Genomic DNA, 27435 nt, shown 5'->3' with positions numbered 1-27435 from the left:
TAGTATTTATTGTATTAACAATTGTGGTTTAAGGAATTCTGGCTATAGGCCAGACTTACTATTTTAGCTACATCTTATAGGATACTTGATTTTTCTTTTTTTTTTTCAATTCAGCATATCATAAACACCTGGGCAGCAGAGACGATGTAGTGGTTAAAGGCACTTATTACCAGACCTGAAAACCTTCATTGGATGCTTTGCATCCACATGGTAGAAGAAGAGAACAGATTACAGCAAGTTGTCTACTGGCTTTTATATCCACATTATGATCCAATAAATAAATAAGTAAACATAAATAAATGCAACTAAAGACCACACATACATATAAAATGAAAACAGGTGTATGTGTAGACACATCAGTGATCTTTAAGCTTTTTATTGCATCAAAAATATGTTTATGTATATGGGGGCACACATGCCACGTACACGTAGAGGTCAGAAGACATCTGCAGGAATCAGACAGTTCTCTTCTACCGTGTTCTGGAGATCTAACTCACGATGAACCTGATGAAGGTTTGTTGACAGGTGCAGACCTAAGGAACCATCTTGCTGGGCATTCTTAAGTTTATAAAGGGTAGAACTGCTTTCAGAGGAATAGATACTATATTTTTTTAATGGACAGAATTGTAATATTTTGGTGGAAGAGCTCTCACAGGTAAGTAAAGTATTCTTTAGTTAATGTTAAACTACACATTTTAAAAGCAACATGAGGTATCTTGTCTCTGGTCTTGTCTCAGGCTGGCAGAATCGTCTGCTAAAAGTTTGAATTCCTCAGTTCATTCTGAATTTATTGAATATCTGTGAGATCGGCTCAGGAATAAGTTCGTTTCTAAGAAGTTTGCAACTTCTTTAAAATACCCTAATTATAGTACAGATAATTTAATTGATCCTACCATCTTATTCATCTCACTGTCCTTTATATCCTGTTCATACTATAGTTCATCTTACCTTTCTTGAGATCCCATTAGTGACTCAGTTTGACTGACGGTTTTGGTATAGACCTTGGAATTTTTTTTTTCCGTCATAGTCTAAAGATTCCTGTTACCTTCCAAGTTATGATACCATGCCAGTTTAATTTTCTGACCCCTTGATAGTAGACTCTTCTTCCTCAATTTTGCCCTTTTTTTATATGCTTAATTCTTAGAATTTGTTGGTATTTTTTCCCCACTTCTTTTCTTGTATTACTCTATAGTACAAATCCCTATAGTATTACTATTTAGTTTGAAAATTAATATCCTGAAAACTATGCTCATTCCTGCATACTGCATTCCTGGTTTAATTCTATTGCTTTATTATACTTATATATACATTTATTTTGTATATTTGTATATGTGTGTGTGGTGCACACAAGAAAGCTAAAACTCACATACGGCCATAAGAGGACAACTTTTGGAAATCCCTTCCCTACTTGTAATGTGGTTCCAGGGATCAAACTCAAGCTTGTTGTCAAGTACTTACCTGCTGCACCATCTTGCTGGCTATCAGCATTCTTTACAGGGCTCCATGCTGTATCACATTAGCTTTTCTTCTTACGTAGCTTTTGCTGCTTAAGAGCTATTCTCAAATTGACTGGCTTTAACTTTATCTGTCAGTTGGTTTGGTATTTCTTTTGATTTGAGCCAACTTGGCTGGTATCTGAACGCATTCATTTATTCTTGATCTCCTGGTGGGTCACTACATTCTAGGTGATGTAGGGCAGCCTCAATTATTTTCTCGTGATTGACAGATTTGAGTGTGTCTCATCTCATCCTCCAACAGGCAAGCCAAGTGTGTTAAACTGGTCTCTTCAGAGAAGTAGGACTGATAGGATGAATGAAGAGTGAGATGGAACAGGAAAGGAGGAAGAGGGGAGGAATTTTGTTTATAAATAATTGGTATGTTACTGAAGAAACATTCTGACCAAGGCAGCTTATAAAAGAAAAGCATTATTGGGTGCTTGCTTAACATTTCAAAGGGTTAGGCCATGATCTTGTGGCAAGAAGAATGGCGGCAGGCACTGTGCTGGATCAGTAGCAAAGCACTTATATCCTGATCCATAGGCAGGAGGCAGAGAGACTGAGAGACTGATTTAGCATGGGCCTTTGAAACTTCAAAGTTCACCCCAGTGACAGGCCTCCTCCAACAAGGCCATATGTCCTAACCCTTACACAGTCCACCAGCTGGGCAACAAACAGGAGCCATGCTCATGTAAACATTGTGGTGACTGTGAAGCCTAAGTTGCTCAAGGATCTGTACATGGTAAGCTGGTGGATAGAAGAACTGACTTTATAGCTCCAGTCCAGGGTCAAAGCTTGGGAATTAAGTTTTAGTTTAAAAGTAAATGGCTAGACATCTCTGAAGAGCCCTCAGTTCAGTTACTTTCTGAAGATGGGGAAGGGAGAGTGGTGACAAAGTATTTTTACACTCTCTTACAGTTGATTGGAAAATGAGAGGTCAATCTGTTTTAATCAGACTACTGATTTCAGATATTTTTGTCTCCTGGAAATACCCTCAGAGACTCGCTCAGAGGAATGTTTATCCACGTGTTTATATACCTCATAGCCTACTAACATTTTGTCTCTGTTTTTCATACAAAAATTGCAGAGCTTTAAGAGCAACTCTTTAAGAGCAAGAGTAGATTTTGCCAGGCCTTTTGAGTTGTAGGTCAAGGTTCATACATTCTTTCTCCTCTGTTCATTGGTCAGAGAAGTCACAAGGCCAGTGAATAGAGAAATAGATGCCAACTCTCTATTGTAGAGAAACTACAAGTTATTGTTACTTGCATTTTTGCCATCTTCAGTATATATATTTTAACCATAGGTATTATTGACAATAGAATCCAAAAAACAAATTAGACTTTTGTCTAACAGTACCCATTTATATCTCCATGAAAGACTAATGCTTCATAATCAGATAATCTTTTATATGCTAATCTGCTTTCTTCTGCCTTAACCTTCAATCTTGTTTTTATTATAGCTCCTGCCATCTCAAGTTAGAATTCTTTCTTCTTAAAACAATTATTTGATTTTTAACTGCCTTTCTTAGTTTTCCTTTTTCTAAAGTTTCCCTCTCTGATAACTGTAATACATGCTAGCATTTTCTTCGGTGACCTGTATATAAGTGAACTATCATTTATTAGTATTGCTTATTCATACTTTGCTTAAGAAAAAAAAACAGATTCAGTTTTGAAGGACATACATATATTGTTCTTGGTATGTTATTCTCCACTTTGCTCTGGAAAGAGAATTGGTTGTGTCTTTTGTAATTTTTACCAAAGAACTGTATTTTTTCTTTAACATTTCTATAGAATGACTTCTATAAGTAGAAACTGTTCTTATGGAGGGAAAAAAAGAAGATAACTTACAGAGGCAAAAATTTTCATTTCATTTCTGGAAACATTATACCTTTTTTTTAAGTTAAAGTAATTGTATTTGTTTTTCCCCCCAGGTACAAGTAATGCATACTTTAGCAGCCTCACTTTCAGCTTGTATTTATCAGTGCCTTTGTGGTAGTCATAACTACAGGTAAATACCTTCTTGTGAAATTGAAGATCACTTTCAGTAAACAGTGAGGTTTCCTATTTATACATTATTAATTCAAAACTGTACAATTAAACTGCTTTCAGTAAATGAAAAAAAAAACATAATGCTTGAAATGTTGAATACATTTTTTGTCTTTGAAAGTTCATTCTGTACCTTTATGATGAAGGAATAGGAAACCAATCCTTATTACTGTAATTTAATTAGCTGCATATACTTGATCACTGCTGTCATGCTAGATACTATGATAGATTTTGAGGCTTTTTAAATGAGTAGCATACTCTTTCCCTAAGATTATCATTAAAAACAGATACATGAATTGATGATAAATAATATAGTATCATACTTGAATGTTAAGTTCTATAATTTTTATATAACAAAAAGTCTGAGGCACATAGACAAAGGAGTGACTGACATGGAATTGAGAAAATTTTCACAGATTTTTTATATAGGACTTTTCTCTTCATACTAGCTTCAGTATAACTTGTTAAAAGCCTAAAAAATGGCATTCTGGTATATAGTCTAGTTTTAGTTTTTCAAAATACTCTTAATAACATTATAAAAAATAACATTATTTGTCTAAATATTATGACTTCTATTTTGTACAGATACTAGAACTTGTGTGTCCATCTTTTTTTTTTTCAAACTTCATGCATTCTTTTATGTTTTGGTTTTATCTCATAAATCTTAGTTTTATTTTTTAGATATTGGTATATGTGTCTGTAATATTTTCTCTCTAGATGTTTATATTTTAGAAATTCTTTTTTGTCTCCTTTTCTCTTTTTATTGAAAATAGATTCTTTTTCACACGATATATCGTGATAACAGTTTTTCTTCTGTCCTTTCAGATCAACTCTCTTTTTTATCTTTCATTAGAAAAAACAGGCTTCTAAAGCATATGAAAATAAAATACAAGAAACACTTTTTTATTTTTAAGGTTGCAAAATCAGTTTTTCAATATATACATATTGATTATACATATCTATGCAGTACAATGTTTGGTATGTTTAATATCGCAGTGCATACAATGTGTAGTAATCAAAACTGGGCAATAAATTATTTACCATCTTGGTGATAAGATTCAAAACCTTGTCATAGGTATTTTAAAATAGCACAGTATAAACAGTAGCCACCATGCTGTGCTATAGAACTTTAGAAATGATTCCTTCTATCTAACTGAAATTCTGGACTTGTTACACAGCCTCTGTGTTTTATCCTTGTTTTGTTAGTCTCTGGTCACCACTGTTTCACTCAACTGCTTCCATGACATAACTGTAACAGAATCCATGCTTGAGAAAAATGGTAGTATTTTTTTCCCCTGTGCCTGACTTATTTCAGTTAATAGGATATCCTCAGAATTCATCCATTTTGCCACAAAGGAAGAATTAATGATTGTTTCTTTAATTTTCAATTCAAGTTAGTAAAAACCAAGGCCACTGATTACTCTTGCCAGGGGTGTTCTGTAAACCCAGGGTCAGTCAGTGATGGGAATGGAAGATTAACAATGTAGGGACTCTGTTTTGTTTTGATTATTTACTATTTCCAGTTAGTAGTACTTCCTGGGAGTACGTTTGTACCTGTTAAGACTAGAGTGGCCTTTTATTTATAATCCTTTCTATTTTCGTAGTTAATAAATCAAGAGTTTTGAATAATTGAGCAGGGAATATCTAACCCCAATCATACATCTATAACATAAAACCTACACCAAAAGTTCAGGGGGAAATCATGCAAGAGAGGCCAGAGAGATTGTAAGAGCTAGAGAACCCAGATTCCTGCTGCAAGATAGTGACTTCTAGACATTACAAGCAATATGGTTGCCTAAACAGCCTAGACAGGGAAATTTCTCAATGCCCCACCTCTAGATGAAGAGCTAAAAAATAGTCAGTGGCTTCTAAGATAGGGAGAATCAATTTTCTCCAGGGACAAACCTCTTGATAGGTTTCCAGTCGCAACTGATCAGCCCTGACCACATGAACATAGGAGCATCACTAAGGTATCACTACTAGAATTCAATAGTTCTCTCCACACACACACATACACACACAAATAAATATGTATAGCAATAATAAGTCATGAATGCGAGAGAGTAGGAGGGACAGTAGAAGCATTGGAGTGAGAAGATGTGATGTAAATAGTATTTATAAATGACGTTCTCAAAAAAACTATTTAACAAATAAAAAGGGTGTAGTTGTGGAGAACTTTAGAATTACAGATTAGTACATGAGGTTTACCCATGTCTTTATTGAGTTCATACCTGAGTTGCCTTAGCTTTTCCTACCTATTTATATAGACTTTTTCTCAATTGTCAGGGAGTTCTCAACTGGTTTCTGACTTTTTTGCAGAAGGAATCAATACATTGATAGATATTTTTGGTACATCCATGGTGGAGGGAAAATTAGGAGATTCCTAGTCCACTATGCATGTCATGTTCCTCTCTATCTCTTAATCATTTCTCCTGTTTTTATACTTTATTTTTATGTTTTAAATTTAGAAAACTTTAAGTATAACATTCTTTTTAAATATTCTGCTAAGTTTCCTTCTGTGTATGGAGATGTTTTGGTGAGTTTGTTATCTCTTACATAGTATCAGCTACCATTGCTATTGGCTTTTGGTTGTCAGTTCATCTTATCTCTATTGTCCATGGGCAGCTCCACTTACCAACCCAGTTATATATTCCCAAAGTAGCCTCAATTTTATTTTTGATCCTGAGTTCATTTATGTAATTGAATATTGGCTTGATTTCATCAGCATGTTTTTGTCTTGTTATAAATCTTTTTACAGGCTAAGGGAGTTTTTGTTATGATTCTGTGATCTTAAGTCTGAAAATGAAGCCCAAGAATATTTACAAATATCTCAAAATGTCAAAGCACAACAGCTTTAAGGCACTAAGTGTAAATATCATATTCATTTACTGAATATACAGCATAGGAATGTCCCAAGTACTACTTCCAATCATTTTTATAAGTATTTTCTGCTGCTAGGTATCAAAATGTTAGAATAGTTTATGCTAAGCTATTATTTATTTACTTTATAGTTTATGCAATTATCAAAAGTTCTTAAATATGTGATAATGGTTATCTTCTTTGCCTTCATAGTGTGGTATGTATAATTTCAACAAGAACATTATGATAAAAATTGCTAAGATTCCATCCCTCCCACCACCACTATATTATAACTTATGGGGATGGAAGCTGTTTTCTCTAGTATGTGTTAAATGCCTGGTTCAGAGATAGGTAGAAGGCGGGCTAGCCATTAAAATGAAATGGAGCCTAGATTCCCTTCATTTTCCATCAGATAACTTTGTTTTAAAGTTATACGTTATAAGCATGCTTTTTGTGGCCCAAACTAACGTGTGTCTGTCTTTCTTTTCTTTACTTCCTTTCTTCCTTCTTTCTTTTTTCCTTCCTTCCTTCCTCCCTTCCTTCCTTCCTTCCTTCCTCCCTCCCTCACTAACTCCCTTCCTTCCTTCCTTTCTTCCTTTTTTCTTTCTTTCCTTTTAACCTATTCTTACCCTATATTTCATTAAATAAATATAAACTAGGCACTTGTCAAATTTGTTTTAGCTTAAAGATGTCTATATTTACACTTAGAGGATACTGTATTACTATGTTATAGCACTGTACAACATAAAACTTAGACATAACAGTATAATTCATGAACAATTTCTATTTAAAGTATCTTAGAAACTGTATCTAAGAATGGAAATATTACATATGAAATTCATCTAGGATTAAATATTGTTTCCTTTCTTAGTTCATTTCAAACAAATCAGTTTACTGGAATGGTGTATCAGACAGTACTTCTTGCCCATCGACATTCTTTGAGAACAGGAAGTTTAGATGAATCAGTAACTCCCAACACATCACCAGCTCAATGGCCAGGTATAAATAACTTACATATATAAGATTTTTTTTTTTTACCTTTTTTGAAAATGTTAAATGATAAAAGCAGAGTTGGCCTAATTTTACCAGTTGATGATCATTGTTAAACGTTGCTAGAGTTGATACCATTACAAATAGAATGCAAGTTCTTCAGTAACATTTTTTTACAGAAAACTCTTGTTATGAAGTACATTAGCAAATAAACAATTAAGTATTTCATTTTCTTGATCACTGTGTTAAAGTAGCTCATTTTGTTAAATTGTTTCCTAAATAATTTAAAATATTTTATAAAATATTTATGTCACTAAAATTTTATCTATGCAATTTGACATTTTCAGTTTATCTAAACTGAACAAATGGTTCAGCAGTTGTAATTTTAGTATTATAACCTACTGGTTATGAATCCAGGGGGAAAATATTTAATGCTGGTTGAGTAAATTTTTTTAAAAACCTAAAAAGCTGAAATGTCTGCTTAATGTTTAACTTTAAAAGTTTTTTGTTTTGTTTTTGTTAATGACAGCTGTTTTTCTTCTTGTCCTAGGAGTAAGTTGTCTAATTCAGCTTTTGAATTCTTCCGGTGAAGAAGCCCAGTCAGGACTTACAGTCTTGCTTTGTGAAACTCTCACAGCAGTGTACCTTAGTCTTTTCATTCATGGGCTGGCAACACACTCTAGTAATGAACTGTTTCGGATTGTAGCCCACCCCCTAAATGAAAAAATGTGGTCTGCAGTATTTGGTGGAGGAGCACATGTTCCCAGCAGAGTACAGACCAACTCAAAAGCTTTATCTGGTAAGTTTTTGTTGTCTCTCCCTTTTTCCTTTCTCTCACCCTTCCTCTCTCCTCTTCCTCTTCCTCTTGTTTTTTGTTTTTGTTTTTGTTTTTAAGCTGAAGCTTTATTCATCTGGATGATAACTTTGTTAAATGTAATTATATTTTAATTTTGTTTAAGAAAGCTTTTGTTATGCTATTTGTTATCAAATTTAAAAAAATGAAGTGTTAAAGCTTCTCATGAAGTTTTCAATCTTTAAGAGACTCCTGTACTGATGATTAGCCTATGCAGTGTAATTATAATGTGTCTTATAATAAAATCTTCATTTTCTTTGAAATGCGCTGTAACTTTGTTTTTTGTTCTATACCAAATACATATTTTTTCTTCTTTCTTTGGCAGGAAGGCACTTTGCTATACCTAGCCCCCACCAGGTAGTGGTATTCTCCATGGAATGTGTGGGCTTTTCCAAAGCTCTTTCAGCCATCAGTTCTCATAGCCCTCCCACTCTTGCAGGCAAGATCTTAGCTTTAGAAATAGGATTTTACAGTTTAGCTTGCTTTGTGTTGTTTAGAATGGTTGCATACAGTGGGGTAGTTTATTTTGTTTGGCATTAAAGAAAATTGACAGATTTAATCAAGCCATATTTTTGATTTAAAACAATGATTAGCATTTTAGAAAACTGTTTCTGCTATTCCATTCTAGTTTCAAATTCTTGGTTTTGGATAGTTTCTGTCCCTTAAATTTTAACATTTCTGAGTGTACAAAAACAACAAGGAATGCTGGTGCTGATCATAGGAAATCACAGTATGGCTTGAAATAACTGGGAAAGCATTTCCCGTGAGGCTGCTCTATGATTTGCATATTATGACTGGCTATTAGAGTTTTTGGATTTCTAAGTGTTTTTAATACTATGAATAGTAAATATTTTAATTGTATCCTTTCACTACATGTTCTACATTTAAATAAAATTACAACAACCCCCGTTTTCAACTTGAAAATAATTTTCATAATGTTTTTTAAACGTCTGTTATTATTAACCGATGTGATAGTATTGGTTTTTCAATTTTAAGGATTATCTTGAGTAGATTTAGGACTTAATTTATAATACTGGAAAACTTATTACTATACTAACATTAAATTTCTAAAAAAATATTAAAATATATGTAAATTTAAATCTTTAAATACAAATTTGGAAATGATTTTAAATGCTTTTTAAAAGAAACCCTTGTGCATATGTTTAAAAGTGAAGTCCAACAATATATCTGAATTTAAAACCACTTCTTCCCTACCACCTGTAAGCATCATGGACCTGTATCTGTACATATCTGTAAAGTTTAGATATTTCTGATTTGGAAATGAAGGACTTGACAGGAAAATAAAATTTGATTTGATTTATCATTTAAATAAAATCATGGTGGGGCTAGGGAGATGGCAGTTAAGAGCACTTGTTCTTGCAGAAGACCCACATGAGTACCAGCACTCACATGGCAGTTCATAGCTGTCTGTAAGTCCAGTTCCAGAGTAGCCAACACCCACTTCTGATTTTCACAGGTCTAGGTATATACATGATGCACAGACATACATGTTAAGCAAAAAGATGTACATGCAAGTGAAACATTCACATACATAAAATAAATAGGAAAAAGTTTTTAAAACATTATTGTTAAAGTCTATACGCTGATAAGTAAATATTTTTAGATTTTAAGTATTCTTCTGTAATTAGAGGAAAGAAAAGTAGTTATGTTGAAATTACTCAGTCATTATTAGCGGGAGTGACATAATAAGATAAGATTCCATATGATTATACAATAAAAGTCTTCCTGGTAGCTTAGCTTTTACATTATCCTCATATTGAAACTGTTCATTTTTCTGTCACTGTTACTTTTTAATCCATGTTTCTTCCCTTTTTCAACACAGGGGATTGAGGGTACAAGTTCAAAACAGTCAGGGTTAGGTTCCTTATATTGAATGTGTGCCATTAAGCAAATTCAGTTCATGGTATAGAACAGATGTCAGCCAGCTTTGCTAGTCCAGGGACCTTTTGGTATCTCACAACTGCTCAGTCTTTTTTTGTAGCACAAAAGTAACAATAAATAAAAATTACATAAGCACACCTGTATTTCAGTAAAATTTGGATATATAAAGAACTTGAAGTTCTGGTTGATTCTTACTTGAACACTAAAATTTGTTGCTTGAGGGCAAAAAAATATCTTTCTGTAGTTGTAAATAAGAATCTTCATAAGAATTTTCTCAGATAATCAAAAATAATCAAATACCCAAAAATTATCCTTTTGGATTGGGGACAAAATATTTAAAATTCAGTTACTTTGTGATAGGGTTAGGTGTAAACACATCCAATTTATGTTATGTTACTCTTATCTTTGAGAATGCAGAAACTATTCTGGATATAGTCATACCAAGTGAACTTATAGGATCTATATTACATGTTTTATCAGCTGATGAAGACAAAGGCTTTTGGTTCCAAACTAATTTAGTTTGAAAATGAACAGGGAAGAAAAGAAAGGGAAATAAAGGGAGAAGAGTGAGAGACTAAAGGTGGAAATGGAAGCAGTAGATAATGGAGTAGTACAGGTTGGAAACAGCCAGTCCTGTGAAGCCCATTCTCTGAAAAGCCAGGAGAAAATTCTCAGGGCCAAAAAACAACCAGGATAAAACAACAGAATGGTGACTGGTATTGTGAAATAAAACTCTGAAATCTGGGTTTTAAACACATTGTATCCTTAAAGTACACAAATGCAGCACAGCAATCTGAGGAATTTTACGTGTCTTGTCTGTAAGCAGTACTCTGTGTTTGGGTTGCTGCAAAATGCAATCACAATGTTTCAAGAGCTTAATTGTGTTAAATAATATTCAGTATATATTGTTGACCAAAGGGATTATCTTCATTTCTTTTCCTGTTGCCATGATAAAGAACTCTGGCAGAAGCAACTTAAGGAAGTATTAGTTTTAGCTTACAGTGCAAGGTAGAGTTGTCCTGGCATAAAGTTAAGCGAGGAGGGACTTGGAGTAGCTGGTTATATCATTTCTGTACTTAGGAAGTGAAGACCAGTGAGTATCCACTCTTTTTCTCTACTTACACAATCCAGGACCCCAATCAGAAATGGCATAATTCATAATAGCATCTCAGTCAATACAAGGTAATCCTTGCAGCCATGTCTAGAGGGCTATCTCCTAGGTGATTCTAGATGCTGTCAAGTTGACAACATTAACTGTCACAGGGACAAAATAATATAGTGCAGAAAGTTTATGTAAATTAAATCAGCATTAAAATATGTGCTTTTTAAATTTAGCCAAATGAAAACTGAGAAGTCTACAGTGTTTTTTTTTCCTAACTAATCAATATCTAAGTACTGTGTATTAAAAATGAAATAATTGTAGCAGGGCATGGTGCCATACACCTTTAATCCCAACACTCAGGGAGCCAGAGGCAGGCAGATTGCTTTGAGTTTGAGGCTAGCCTAGGTTACACAGGGAAAAACCCTGTCTCGAGGGGAAAAATGAAATATACTTATTTGGAACCCCCTAAGTACATGTTCTCTAAAAATTGTTTTCAAATTTTGTGCTTGGAGGAGTGTTTGAAATTTGGTAATTGTGTTTCTTATAAACTTTGGTATAAAATTCTCAATTTTAAGTGTTTTGAAATAATGGTCTCATCAACTAAATTATAGTATATTCTACATGTCTCACATACTTTGTTCTAATTCTTTGATGACTGTTAGTTTGCTTTTTGTTGGTGTGATAAAACCCTCTCACCAAGAGAAACTTGGGGCAGAATGGATTATTTAGTACTTCATATCAGTCCTAGAGAAGTTGGCAGGAGCCATACAGGAACAGCACTTCTGGCTGCTCCCTGCCTCATACTCAGTTAGCTTTCTTATGTCTCCCCCATGGCTACCTGGCTAGGAATGACAGCTTGGGATTTAAATCAAAATTTTAATAATATACATAACTTACCAGTAATATACATAACTTAATGAAATTTGTGAATTCTGAATCACATGTTAATGAAAATTTTAATTTTTATAATTAAGTTGTAATTGTGTACACTCATGGTATTTTTAAGTTATTTTGTGATAGCTAATTATTAATGTGGAAAATACCAAGAGCAAATTTTTTTTAATTTTTTTTTCTGAAAACAGTTAGAAATCCATACTTTTGCTTCTTGTATTGTAATGCAGGACAATATTTTAATTTTTAGAATTTTGCAACTTGTAAGAAAATGTATCATAAAACGTGAATTTTGGCTTCTCGTAGTAAGTTTACAGAAAATTTTAACTCCTAATTGAAAAGTGAAATATAAAATGAATATTTTATTTGTGTTAATTATGTAATGTCTTTTTACTGTGAAACGCTAATTAAATATATTTTGAAGACATTTAAAACTATCTCTGATCTCTTATTATTTGAGCTAAATATAGATCAGAAAATACAAATCATTTGAAAGCTACGTGTTTTATTAGTGACAATAACATTTCTTAAAGAGGCAAACACATTTAAGATACGTGTGATAAAACACAGTGGAGCATGGCAGGCAAGTACTCATCATTGCTGTCTGATTATTAAGAGCTTCTAAAAGAGGACCAAACATGAACACAATTTACAAATGTATTCATGTTTGTTAGTCATAGGTTTTAGTGAGGGCCATGTCATATCAAGTTGCCCTTTATGTTTAAATAACACTATTGTGAGAATGGGAGATATAAGAAGCCTTTGAGGAAGGCTTGAAAGTAATGTAAATATATAGTTTTACAGATAATTTTTATTTCACTATTAAGGCTGTTATTTTTTTATTTGTATAAGGCTCAAAGCTATAAAAAGCAACATATCATATGTCTGACTTGGACATCCTCATTTAGTGGGTAATGATATTTAATTAGGTTATTAAAACTAACCATATTGTCTTTCTGTAGACTTTTCTGATGCTTCTAACAACAAAAGTGGATTGAATATTATTTCCAAACTGTGGTATTTGTAATAATTTAGAATTGTTATTCCAGCACAGTGATCACAGATCTTTTGATTATATAACATTGTTGACAGAACAGGCTTGAGTCATCAGCGTTAGACCTGTGTGCTCATGTGCATATAGCACTGAAGCTTGTTTTCTTTCTCCTCCAGTCATTTTCCCTCTTCTCTCTCCTCTTTCTTTTCCTCTCTTCCTACCCCTTTGCTTGTTTTTGTTCTCTCCTCTGTTCCTTTCCCCATATTTGCCCTACTTTTTCTTCTCTCCAGCTTTTCCCTTTTCTTTCGGCTCTTCCCTTACATCTTACCAAAAAAAGTTCAAATAGCAACTTTGATGTTTTCTTGCTATCTTCCAGTGAATCATTTTGTACATCAGCTATCATAGAATTTGCTTGGGTATAGGATTTGAAGAAAAATTACTTCCTTTTCAAATACTTATAAATGTATATTTTTCCTTTTTATTTATTTGGATTTCCTCAGTGTGTCTTCATGTCTGCCTTTTCTTTCTTTTTTTTAAGTTATTTTTTTTTATTTATTACAATTTATTCACATTGTATCCCAGCTATAGACCCCTCCCAATTCCTCTCTCCCTTTCTCCTCCTATGCTCCCCCCCCCCCCCCCCGGAGTCCACTGATATGGGAGGTCCTCCTCCCCTTCCATCTGACCCGAGCCAGTCAGGCCTCATCAGGACTGGCTGCATTGTCATACTCTATGGCCTGGTCAGACTGCCTTCCCCCCCCCCTCAGGGGGAAGAGAGATGGCTCAGCCATTAAAGGCTAGGCTCACAACCAAAAATGTATTTATTTTTAAGCAAGTTTTCACTTTATATCCCTGGCTGGCCTTGGACTCACTTTGTAGATCATGCTGGCCTTAAACTCAGGGATCTGGCTGCCTCTTCCTCTGAAGTTTTGAAATTAAAGCTGAATGTCACCATGCCCAGCTTGTAATTTCATTTTTATGAATATTTATAGAACAGGTACAGAGTATTATATGAGGTCATAATTTTAGGAGGAATCTGAGAGTCAAACATTATTATAGCTGCATGTCAGTTTTTGAAAATTATTAATTTTGTTCATTTAAGAACAACTTTCATTTAATTCATTGCTTCTTTAATATTTTCCTTTGCTAATTAATTATGTAAATTTTAAAGGAACGCCTCAATAAATAGATAAATCACTTGAATGAAAAAAAATATTTTCCTTTTCGGACTCTTTGAAGCTTATGTATAGACTCCACATAGATTTATATCTTAAGTACCCTTCGTTATACACATACTTCTAAGACAAAATGCACTTAGCCTTAATTGTCTTGCAAAAACAAGAAATGGATTTGAGAGTAATTTATTTACGATTAATGTCTTTTATCTTTCTCGTATCTGTATTTTCTTCAACAGAACTAGTTTTAGTCATTAGTTAAGCAATTTACTCTTTCTCCTCTGCACTTTGGTATTAAGTTTTAGAGTCCTTCACTATGAATTTTATGTACTCTGGCATTCTCTGTAGGAGCCCCAAAGATAAGTTGGCTTTCCTTTGTAAAGGAGGAAATGAAATAGATCTGCTGAGTGTGTTAAAATCACAAATAATCATTAAATGTGGTTACAAAATATAAGTTTTGTCATAACTGCTTTTAAATAGTATGTTGGGGCTAGAGTGATGACTCAGTAAAGTGCTTGCTATGCATGCATGAACACTGAGTTCAGACTCTCGGACCCACATAAAAGCCAGGTGTATTGGCACATGCCTAATCCTAGTACTGGGGAAGTGGAGGCTAAGACAGTGATTCTAGGCCAGTGGCAGATAACAAGGTAGGCGGCACCATTGAGAAATGACACTTGAGGCTGTGCTCTGGCTTCCGCATGTGTGTGCACCAATGTGACACATACCGGTGCATGCACACCCACCACACACATCCATACTCAAAAAGAAAAATGGTAAATTTTATGCAAACTTCTTAGCTTTTTCTGTATTATTATTGTTGTTGTTGTTATAAGGTTACCTAAGGCCATTTTCATACATGTATATAATGTACTTAGAGCATATTCAACCCCACTCATACACATTATCTTTCCCTTCTCACTTCTGTCCCTTAATTTGTTCGATTTTATCATAATAATATATTTATGGTAACATCCAGCAATATAGAAAACTTTCTTATAGAAAGCAGTTTTCTTTCTTATTGCTCCAGTTTTCCATCCCCATGACCTCTTACACATTTATACATTTCTGTTTGATTCTTTTGGGAATAACTTACATTTTATAGTATAGAATGTGCTAAGGGTCAGATCAGGATTCTCAAGGAATGAAGGGGATATTTGTATGTGAAATCTGTTTTGCATGGAAACCAAATAGGGAGTCAAAGGAGGTTATGTTTTTATTTAAAAAAATCATGATTTCATGATTTTTTACCTAGCTTTTCTCTATACATGCCTTTATTTTTATTAGCCATATTTTATCCCCTCCATTCCTCATAGCTAAATCAAAAGGTCTACATCCAATTTCTATTCTGTTTTAGTATTAGAATGTGTGTTAATGTGTGCAACATGTGTATTAAAACTTGATTGTTGATATTAATAAAAGCAAAAGTTTATACAGATTTAAATGTGCAAGTTTAATCATTTAATGATGAAGTAACAGTAGAACCACTATTATTTATCTTAGAATATTAATATGTCATTCTTTTTTCTAAAGTCAAATAATTACTACATTAAACTCAGGTTATTATTGCTTGATATAGTGCATGTGCATGTTGTATGCTTAAAGTTGAATAAGTACAAATGATAAAATTACAGTTATGGCACAGAAATACTTACATCACTTTGGAGGTAAGTAAATTTCATTGGAACCATTGGAGAAAAATATTGTACCTTAATTTGAATTGTTTGCCTATTAGGTCATGCTTATGTTTACAAGATCCTTGTTTGTCTATGATTTAGTATTGACTTGGTGTTTCTATAGCCTGTGAATATGTAGCTCAGTGATGCAATAATTAATTGCATGGCATGTGAAGGGCCCTGGCTTTGATCACTGGCACCATACAAATCACTTTTAGAAACTCTCACATAATTTTTGCCTTTCAGATACTATTGTCTTTAGTTTTCTAGGACAAATACTGAGAGAATACTCTCTAGAGGTTTTTTTTTTTTTTTAGTTTCTAAATTATCATTTATTACAATATATTCAATTTGTATCCCAGGTGTGACCTGCTTCCTCCTCTCCTTCCAATCCCACCCTCCCCTCTCTATAGAGTTTTTAGAAAGTAAAACAAAAGTGTCATTTTCTCTTTTGTATAATTTTAATGAGTATAAATTACAGCTCTCACCCATTTTTCCAGTTTTTATAAATATAATTTAATTATTGAAGTAAAAATATTAAAATATTTTCTGGTAAATATTTTAAATGTATAATGAGACCACTTAATGAACGGTCTGAAGTGTAGCATTATTTTGAATTCGTATTGACACTGTGTCTTTTTTTTCTGAGATAGGGTAACATCTGTGTAACATCCTGGCTATCCTGGACTGGATTTGTAGATCAGGCTGGCCTCAAACTCAGAAAAAGATCCTCCTGCCTCTGCCTCCCTGTGTGCTGGGATTACAGGTGTGAGCCACCACACCTAGTTGTCATTTTTTTTAAGGGCTTATTGGGGTAGCTCACTGGTAGAATCTGTGCTTATATTCTTAAGTCCCTGGGTTCAATCCCTAGCAAACCCCTCCCTCCTAAAAGTCACAACATAGAAGAATTTGGGAAATTTCTGTTACAATTCTAACTAAATTGTAGACAGATATTTATTTACTTATTTACTTTATTTATTTATTTATTATCTGTAGGCAGATAATGCATCTGTTATATGCTACGTACAACAGATAATGAGCGTTCAGATAATGGACAAGTTAGGGTAAAAGTATAGCTATCTAGCGTGATTTTTTTTCCTCCTTCTCCTGCCTGCTTTTTCAGCTGCTCTTTACTTTCAAAATCATATTTTAGTTTTTATGTGCTTTCAGTAGTTATTGTTATCTTTTATGTGAAGATGGTGATTGGATATAGTACCTTAATAATTTATTTTCTTCATTTCTTTAGTTGAAGGAGAAAAACAAGACAAACATTTTAGTCCATCAAAAGTATCTTGCAGAGAATCTTCCGCTGTAACTTCTTCCTCTGTAAATCAGGAATCACTGACAGTTAAAGAGAAGTTCATCCCACCTGAACTAAGTATCTGGGACTACTTCATAGCCAAGGTAATAAAATATTACTACACAGAACAGTATTCAAATAGTCTAATGGGAACAAGTAGGTTTAAATGATTAGCTCTCGGTACTTCTAAATATTCTACTCTGGTTTTAATTTTTTTTGAGCATGTCAATAAGCCTTTATTGAAGTAAATGTGTTTTTCAATTTTTACATGTTTATTCACTTTACATCCCCATTGTAGTCCTCCCAGTCTCACCCCCCTCCCTTTTTTCTCATACTCCCTCCCTTACTCCACAGTGAAGGTGAGCCCCTCTAACCCACCCACCCCAGCATATCAGCTTATCAGGACTAAGCACATCCTCTTCCTTCCCCTGCGGCCTGTAGGGCCAGTGCTGCCAGGGAAAGCGCTCAAAAGCAGGTAACAGTCCATGTCCGAGACAGTCCTCACTTCCCTTATTAGGGAACCCACATGAAGAGCAAGCTGTTCATTGGCTACATCTGTGATGGGGGCTTAGGTCCAGTCCATGCTTGGTCCTTGGCTGATACTTCAGTCTCCACAGTGCCCCTGCCCCCAAGGCCCTGGTTAGTTGGTTCTGTTGGTCTTCATGTGGAGTTCCTGTCTCTTCTGTGTGCTTCTATCCTCTCCTCAACTCTTCCACTAGGCTCCTGTCTATAAGCATAGCAGAGTATCATTTATAGTGTCGGGTTGGTTATTTCTCGTAGGGTGGGTCTCAGGCACTGGTTAGACATTCCCTCAATCGCTGCTTTATTTTTGTGCCTGCACATCATGTAGACAGAGTAAATTTTGGTTCGAAGTTTTTGTGAGTGGGTTGGTGTTTGTCTTCCTCAACCAAGATATTCAACACTATAAAAAAGAAACTGACCTATTTTCCTCATACATTTAACCAGCTTTTAAGGAAATGAATAGTGGCCTAGAGTCGAGACCCAGTATCTATACTTAGTTCCTCGATTTTTTCTTTTTCTTTTCATTTTTTTTTCCCTTCAGTCTTGGCAGTCAAACTTAGAACCTTATACAAGCCTTGTACCACTAAGCTAAATCCATAGTCCCTCATTCATTTTTAAATCTTAGGCCTCCCTCAGTTGTTTTGACAGGTACAAATTCTATTTTCCAGTGTTTAGTTAAATAACATTATTCTTTCAAGCTGAATTTACTACACTATATTACAGATTAGTAATTGTATAAAACACAAGCTTCCCTACTAGTTCTTCATTGCACACATCACTGTTTGATAAGGGGTGCATGCTTTGGTAAAGGACAGATACTTCATTTTTTTTTCAAAGCCCATCAGTCATTGCCTGTTACTCATCTGACACACGAATAACACAGTATGTAGTTACTTCAATTTATTGTCTCCCATAAGATATTCTACAGTCAGAAGAGGGAATTCAACAAAGATGAAAGACATAAAAGCACAATCCTAAAACGTAGTTGCTAGTTGTGAATAATAATATTGGTGATACTTAAAATGTTATGGATATGCAAATAGAAATTTCTTGGAGGTAAACATAGTATAAATACAGATGGTGGTTTTGAAGAAAGGATGAAGGTATTCCAGATATCAAAAACTTTACATTAAAGATGCAGCATTCAAAGTACAAAAGAGTAAAAATTAACAAGTTTGTCAGTTTGCCAATACACACAAAAAGTACATATTCCATGTTATAATTTACATAGTCATAATGCAAGTACTTTTTGAACTGCAGCTAGTAAGTTTAAATGAACAAAAAACTTTAATCACAATATCTTAATATTTTAATTATACTAAGTCAGTTTTCGTTTTACTGCTCTCTCTATTTCTTTATATAGATGGCTAAAAATAAGCTGGTTTTTGTTTTTTCTTTTTTGACAAATGTTCTTTAATATAGCTTTAATATTTCAAAGTTTGGGTTTCAATATTTTAAAAGCTATCTTCATGTTAAATAATAATATCTATGAACTTGTAAATTCAGCCCTTTAGTAGTACATGTTTATATTTGTGTGTGTACGTATATGTGCATATATATATGAGCAGGTATGTATGCATGTCTATGGGGGTATGCATGGACATGGGTACAGAGAACAACATTTGGGTGTCATTCTTCAGGTATTGTTACCTTATTTTGAGATAGAGTGCCTCTCCCTGGCCTAGAAATAGAAAAGTATGCTAGACAGGAAGCCCCTGTGATCTACCTCTCTGCTTCCCTGTGCTGAGATTACTTGCTTATATTTACCACTAAAAATGTAAAACTCTTACATGACATCAGCTGTAATTCTTTTAAACATTCTTTTATCAAGCCAATTTATGCTGGCAAATGCCTGTAATCTTAGCACTTGAGAGGTTGAAGAAGGAAGATTACAAGTCAAAGACAAACCTGAGCTGCAGAGAGATACCTTGTCAGAGGGGTGGGGATAGATTTTTTTTGTAGATATTAGCTATAAAATAGAGTTTGGGAGGGGCATTCTTAAGTAATTTTTTGTTCACTGATAAAATAACTAAAATTATATCAAAGATATAGTTTGGTAAATAAGTTATTTAACTTATAGTGAAATATCCATTAGTAGGTTGAATTATGTGTTTGGATGCATCAAATCAGATATTTGGATGATAATGTATATAAATTTTCTTTCAGCCTTTTCTACCCCCTTCCCAAAGTAGAGCAGAGTATGATTCTGAGGAGAGTCTAGAAAGTGATGATGACGACGATGATGATGAGAACATTTTACCTTCTGATGTCCATTTCCATGAACATTCAAATTCAAATTCATTCAGGTGTGAAACATTGTGTTTCAAGCTTTTAAAATATCATCTTAGCCTATATAATTACTACTTTTAAAAGTTACATGTGTAATTAATAAGTTACCAAATTGTTACACACTATTTAGTTGGAATTGTGGAATTCTTTTTTTATTTATTTTAAATTTATTTATTTTTTTTATTAATTACAGCTTATTCACTTTATATTCCAACTGTAACACCCTCACTAGTCCCCTCCCAATTCCACCCTCCTTTACTCTTATCCACTCATGCCCCTCCCCCAGTCCACTGATAGGGGGAGGTCCTCCTCTCCTTCCCTCTAACCCTATCCTGTCAGGTCTCATCCATACTGGCTGCATTGTCTTCCTCTGTGGCCTGGTAAGGCTGCACCACCCTCAGGGGAAGGTGATCAAAGAGCCAGCCACAGAGTTCATGTCAGAGACAGTTCTGTTCACCTTACTAGGGTACCCACTTGGACACTGAGCTGCCATGGGCTACATCTGTGCAGGGGTTCTAGGTTATCTCCATGAATGGTCCTTAGTTGGAGTATCAGTCTCAGAAAAGATCCCTGTGCTCAGATTTATTTATTTTTCCTCTCCTTGTGGAGCTCCTGTCCCCTCCAGGTCTTTCTATCATCTCCCTCTTTCATAAGATTCCCTGCACTCTGCCCAAATTTGGCTATGAGTCTCAGCATCTGCCTTGATACCCTGCAGGGTAGAGCTTTTCAGAGGCCCTCTGTGGTAGGCTTCTGTCCTGTTCTCTGTTTTCTCCCTCTTCCAATGTCCATCCCCTTTGCCTTTCTGAGTGGGGATTGAGCATCTAACCTGAGGTCCTCCTTCTTGCTTAGCTTCTTTAGGTGTATAGATTTTAGTATGTTTATCCTATATTATATGTCTAATACCTACTTATGAGTGAGTATATACCATGTGTGTCTTTCTGCTTCTGGGATACCTCGCTCAGGATGATCTTTTCTAGTTCCCACCATTTGCCTGCAAATTTCATGATTTCCTTGTTTTTAATTGCTGAGTAGTATTCCATTGTGTAAAAGTACCACAGTTTCTGTATCCATTCCTGAACTGAGGGACATGTAGGTTGTTTCCAGGTTCTGGCTATTATAAATAAAACTGCTGTGAACATGGTTGCGCAAATATCCTTTTTATATATTTGAGCATCTTTTGGATATATGCCTAGCAGTGGTATAGCTAGACCTTGAGGTAGCACTATTCCTGAACTTTTTTCTTCAGCAATAAATTTTCAGTTACATTTTTGGAATTTAACTTGTTTGAAATTTAATCTCACATAAAAACTTGAAGATTATGAAAGTGTTTATGTACCAAAATTAACTGCTTTAAAACAGGCCTGAATGCCTTTGACATTTTTGTTTAGAAAACAAAAATAAAAAAGTATACATAAAAAAAGGTTCAATACATCTTTATCATGAAATGAAGCACTGCTCATTTATCTTTCACAGTCTGATTATCCCTTGGTAAAACATTATAATTTGTAGCGCAACACACAAATCCTTTCATATTATGCTTTGATTTGGTCTCATAATTCTTGTGACTTTAAACAGAACATCAAATGCCTTTTTAGTAGACCTCTGGTTGTATAAGATATCTTTCAAAAGGCTTCTGTGATTATTTAGAACAAACAAAAAACCTAAAATGTTCACTATTCTCAATACCATTTTGAATGGTTCACTGGCTTTTATGTATTCATGAGTGATGTTATTTGTATGTGGTTTACATTGAAGCAGCAATATATTTTATTAAGACATGGCATGTAAATCATGGGTTAATGAGGCAGAAATAATTTTTTTTAATTTTTCTTTTTTATATTAATTACAGTTTATTCACTTTGTATCCCAGCTCTAGCCCCATCCCTCATCCCCTCCCAATCTCACCCTCCCTCCCTCATCTCCTCTCCTGCTGGTCTCCAAGTCTACTAATAGGGGAGGTCCTCCCTCTGACTCTAGTCTATCAGGTCTCATCCAGACTGACTGCATTGTCTTCCTCTGTGGCCTGGCAAGGCTGCTCCCCCTCAGGGAAAGGTCATCAAAGAGCAGGCCACTGAGTTCACGCCAGAGACAGTCCCTGTTCCCCTTATTAGGAAACCCACTTGTGTACTGAGCTGCCATGGGCTCAGTGCAGGGGTTCTAGGCTGTCTCCATGAATGGTCCTTGGTTGGAGTATCAGTCTCAGAAAAGACCCCTGTGCTCAGATATTTTGATTTTTGTTGCTGTCCTTGTGGAGCTCCTGTCCTCTCCAGGTCTTCCTATCTCCCCCTTCTTTCCTAAGATTCCCTGCACTCTGCCCAAAGTTTGTTTATGAGTCTCATTAATCTGCTTTTATACAATGCTGGGTAGTCTTTCAGAAGTAATTTTAGGTTGAACTATATATAATACTTTAAAGTCAAAAGCCTTATGTGTCGCTTCTGCTCAGCTTTCCCTGGCACTTGTGAAGATAGCCATTTTTACTAGTTTCTGTAAATAATTACCTCATCACAGAAATAAAAAACAAAGTGTTATTTCTCCTGCTTTCTTACATTGAAGACCTTATATATGATGCACTGAAGCTTCTTAATTACTATTGCATATAGTAGTTTTATCAATATTAATACTTCATTTTTATGGTTACCTTAAAATTTCATCCTTCAGAGGACAGGAACTCCACAAGGAGAGCAACAGAACCAAAAAATCTAAGCACAGGGGTCTTTCCTGAGAGTGATACTCCAACCAAGGACTATGCATGGAGATAACCTAAGACCCCTGCACCGATGTAGCCCATGGCAGTTCAGTATCCAAGTGGGTTCCATTGTGATAGGAACAGGGACAGTCTCTGACATGAACTGATTGGCCTGTTCTTTAATTATCTACCCCTGAGGGGGAAGCAGCATTACCAGGCCACAGAAGAGAACAAGGCAGTCACTCCTGATGAGACCTAATTGACTAGGATCAGAAGGAAGGAAAAGAAGTCCTCCCCTATCAGTGGACTTGGGGAGGGGCATGCATGCAGAGTGTGGAGGAAGGGATGGATTGGGACAGGAGGAGGGAGGGAACCATGGGGGGGTATACAAACTAAGTGTAATTAATAAAGAAAAATAAAATAAAAAGAAATTATGATAGTAGAAAAAAAATTTCATCCTTCAGAACTACTGTTATTTTGCCACTATTCTCCTGGCATAGAGGTTATTTTCACTGCTGATTTAGATAATGCTGTCATGAATAATTATATATGTGTGTATATATAGAATTTCGGTTTCACAAATGCATATCTTTGGCTAATTCTATGTAGGAAAATTGTGTTAAAGCTTGGGATCATGTCTAGATCTCTGTGTAAAATTTTAATGGAGAGATTTTTATTTTTAGTTGGTCGTTGATGCGATTGGCTATGGTCCAGTTGGTGCTCAGCAACTTGAAGACTTTCTATCCCTTTGCAGGTCATGATCTTGCAGGTAATAAACATCTTAATCAATGGCAATTGTTAATAAAGAAAAAGTTTAATGAGTTCTTATATTAAAGGTTACATCTTTTTCAGGTATAAACTGTTTTTAAATTTTTTTATTATACCTGCTCAGGTGGAAAATATTTGAGAAACCAAAGGTCCTGAACCCGATATTATTATATTTAGAGTATATTTGTACTTGGACTTAATACTAGACCTATAAACTTTCAAACACAATGATGAGTTTCACATGGCAGACGGTTGTACAGGAAATAAAGGAGTATTGTTTTATGCAAGATGCTTTAGCCGTGAACTTTTATCATACACTAAAATAAACACTAACAAATTAATGAAAAAGAATTGTGACTGTTGGAATAATAGAGGGAGGAAAAATTTATACTTATTCTATTGTAATAAATCAGTAGGTAATTTTCAGAATTGAAAATCAAGACTGTTACTGGATGTGAGCAGATAAACACAAATATTTAACATTTGTAAGTATGGTTGCTACCGAAGACTGAAATACATATGAGTAGTGCTTCATTTCATGATAAGGACTATTGAACCATTTTTTTTAAATATACTTTATTATTTTTGTTTTCTAAACAAAAAATGTCTAAGGCATTCAGGCCTGTTTTAAAGTAGTTAAGTTTTCTTACATAAACATTTTTGTAATCTTCAAGTTTTTATGTGAGATTAAATTCCTAAGCATTAATGTTGGAATAGTTATACAGATTTGTGACATTTTATCTTCAAAATACCAGATTCTGATATTCTGCCCACATATACCTACTAAATTTTATTAATATCTTCTTTCTCACAAGCATTTTACTGTAGAATGTAACCATGTATCAATTATGTTTTTATATTTTAGAACTACCAGTTAGTTCACCTCTTTGTCACGCAGTTCTAAAAACTCTTCAGTGCTGGGAACAAGTTCTTCTCCGACGACTTGAAATTCATGATGGACCACCTCAAAACTATATCTTAAGTCACACTTCTGAAGAGAATGTGTCTGCAGGTCCTGCAATACTTCGTCACAAGGCTTTATTAGAACCTACAAACACTCCTTTCAAGTAGGTTTTACCATGGATATTGCTTTGTTAATATTATTGGTTTTGTTTTGCTAAAAAAATTTTTTTTTCTTTTTTCCACAATCGGGTTGTCCTTGGATACCATTTAGAGAAAAAAAAAAATAAGTATTTGTGGTCGTCCATGCTTACCATTTTGTTTTAGGAGCATATGTGTCTTTGGTGTAATACTTTTGGTTTTCAGAGGTTATCAAGCATTTTTGTTGAAGGTCCTGATAGTAAGTTTTGCCTTTTAGGATGCCTTGTCTTGATTAGTAAACTCTGGCCTTACAGAGTGATAGCAACCACAGAGCATATATAACAAAGGAGGCTTGGCTATGGGCCATAAAGTTGAAGTTTTGAAAATATGGGATAGACTAGCTAAATACAGCTTGAGGAGTGTACTTTATTGAACTCCTACTCTGCAAGAGAATAATAGGTATTCAGCAGCTGTTTTACTATCCACAAAAAGAAAACGATTAAGGTATAGGTAAGTTTATACAGTACTTGCTTTGTCTAGAACATCTTGCCCTGCATAAAACTTTACTTGACTAAACAATGTGTTTAGTTCTTCATTTTTGTTCTTGAGGAAGTTGTTTTGGCTAGTAGCAAGGAGGTTATGCAAGTATTGTATCCACAGAGAACACATTAAAATCTCTGCTTCTAGTTATCCTTTAGAAAATACTTTTTTTTCTTTCTTTCTTCTAAATCCCACATCCGTGGTTCAAAGTTCAGGAAATTATGGCCACTGCCTCTAGCCAAATCCAGCCCCTTTCCACTTTTGCAATAAAATTTTATTAGCTCATTGCCACAAATAGCATTGCAATTTAGCATAAGATGTAAAGTAATGTCATGTAATGTCAGTAAATAGGTATCTCCAGGGTAGAATTTAAAATACTCTACAACCTAAATTTTAGTCAAATGTGGTGTATGCACTAGGGAGGCAGAGACAAAAGCAGATGAGAGTTTTGTGAGTTTGAGATCAGCCTGGTCTATGTAGTGAGTTCTAGTCCAACGATAGAGTTGAGTCCCTGTCTCAAAAACACAAAACCAAAAACCAGAAAAAAGTTTCAGATTTTGGAGCATTCAAATTAGGGATGTTCAACTTCTCTGCCTTCCCATTACAATGACAAAGTAATAGGAACCATATTGTCCACTAACCCTAAAATGTTAGTTATATGATCTATTATGAAAAAGCTCTTTGGCTGCTTTCCTAGATGATGGTTTGCTATCCTAGCTAATTTATTATGATAAGCACTGGTTTAGTACTGTGGAATTGTGAAGTTAATCAGAAATCTCTGAGGCAAATAATTAAATGTACTTACCTGTAGATCCAAAAATCATCTCGCACTGTCTGTGAAGAGACTTTGGCAGTACTTGGTGAAACAGGAAGAAATTCAAGAAACTTTTATCAGAAATATATTCACAAAGAAACGATGTCTAAATGAGGTTTGTATGTTAAAACTCTACTATTTTATTACTAAATTTTCAGAGTCTTCAGTAACTATTAAAATAATTGAAGTTTGCAGATATTTTTGAAATCCATTTGATATCAAAAATAGTGTTTAGAAAATTATATTAAATGGAAAGGGACAATATTTTCACACATTAGTTTAATGTTCTTGGAACTTTCTTTTCTGATATTAAGATTCTGATTCTTGGAGCCATGTGCACACCTGTAATCCCAGCAGTCTGGGAAGCAGAGGCAGGCTGGATCACTATGAGTTTGAGGCTAGCCTGGTCTACAAAGTGAGTCCAGAATAGCCAAGGCTACACAGAGAAACCCTGTCTTGAACCTACCCCCCAAAAAGATTCTGATTCTTGCATACTGTGTTTTGCATTATAATGACCAGTTACTTAAGAGACATTTCCTATGATTTTCATATGATAAGAGAAGTTTATCTTAGAAATGTTGAAACTAGAATTACCTATTTGAAACATTCTGAATATGCATATTTTTTTCTTCTGTGAATTATATATAAATAAAGGAAATTTTGCCTATCCAAACTAGGTTATAATGAAACTATAATTGCTTGATTATATATCTTGATAATATCATTGCAAGTGGTTTTTTTCTTTTTTTAGGGGAGGGATTATTTAGTTCATTGCTACTTAAAAATGCCATCTGAATATAAATGAACATCTTTCTTTTCTTTATTGAAAATGTTTTGCAACTAAAAATCATCAGGTGAACCTAAACAGTAGACACAGTTACAGTTAGCCAGTTTTCCTCTGGAGTCATTAACAGAGTCTGTAAATGTCAGATGGTCTCTGGACCATGTTCTGAGTAATTATTCTGAAAATAAACTTTATACTACCTTTTAAGTAGAAGGAAAGACAGAAGCTATAGGCTTAGAAAAAAATAAGAAAATAGATGGGCTTTACAATATACAAATAAAAAAACAAGATATCATCAAGCACTGAATAATGGAAGTTTTCATATATAAGTACTGAGTTGTTTGTTTGATTGTTGTGTAAAATATTTTGAAATTATAATATGATTTCATCATGTCCCTCTCCCGTAGTAACACATTATAATAAACAACTAGATATGTTATTTACTATTTCCTTTCAACATACCACAAAAAAGTGTGTGTGTATATGTGTGTGTGTGTGTGTGTGTATACATATATATATATATACACACATATATATACACACACACACATATATATATATCACTTTTGCTAATTTGTAATTTAAAAGTGAATACTTGGATATATATTGATATCTAGGCAGATATGAATATTGTTTATTAATGTAACTTTAAAATATGGTTACATATTTAGTATGTGAGTTACCACTAAAACAGTTCAAGAAAATAGA

The 27435-nt window shown here is 34.3% G+C and overlaps 1 protein-coding gene across 4 annotated transcripts in view; it reads left to right on the top strand.

The window, feature by feature from the left end:
- The window catches only part of Dmxl1 (Dmx like 1), a 137585-nt gene that overhangs the window by 77758 nt on the left and 32392 nt on the right, over nt 1–27435 (top strand). For 2 of the 4 annotated variants that reach the window (XM_060377289.1, XM_060377288.1), the window contains exons 26-34: nt 3427–3503; nt 7272–7399; nt 7941–8189; nt 8569–8682; nt 17230–17387; nt 19972–20111; nt 23464–23549; nt 24414–24615; nt 25941–26058. In XM_060377289.1, the coding sequence (XP_060233272.1) occupies nt 3427–3503; nt 7272–7399; nt 7941–8189; nt 8569–8682; nt 17230–17387; nt 19972–20111; nt 23464–23549; nt 24414–24615; nt 25941–26058 (1272 nt within the window). The remainder of the gene's footprint in view (nt 1–3426; nt 3504–7271; nt 7400–7940; nt 8190–8568; nt 8683–17229; nt 17388–19971; nt 20112–23463; nt 23550–24413; nt 24616–25940; nt 26059–27435) is intronic. The other 2 variants (XM_060377291.1, XM_060377290.1) reach the window with 1 other exon arrangement.

Source organism: Meriones unguiculatus, chromosome 2 (genome assembly GCF_030254825.1).
Source record: "Meriones unguiculatus strain TT.TT164.6M chromosome 2, Bangor_MerUng_6.1, whole genome shotgun sequence".
Lineage (NCBI taxonomy): Eukaryota > Metazoa > Chordata > Mammalia > Rodentia > Muridae > Meriones > Meriones unguiculatus.
This window is presented reverse-complemented; position numbering and strand designations above follow the sequence as displayed.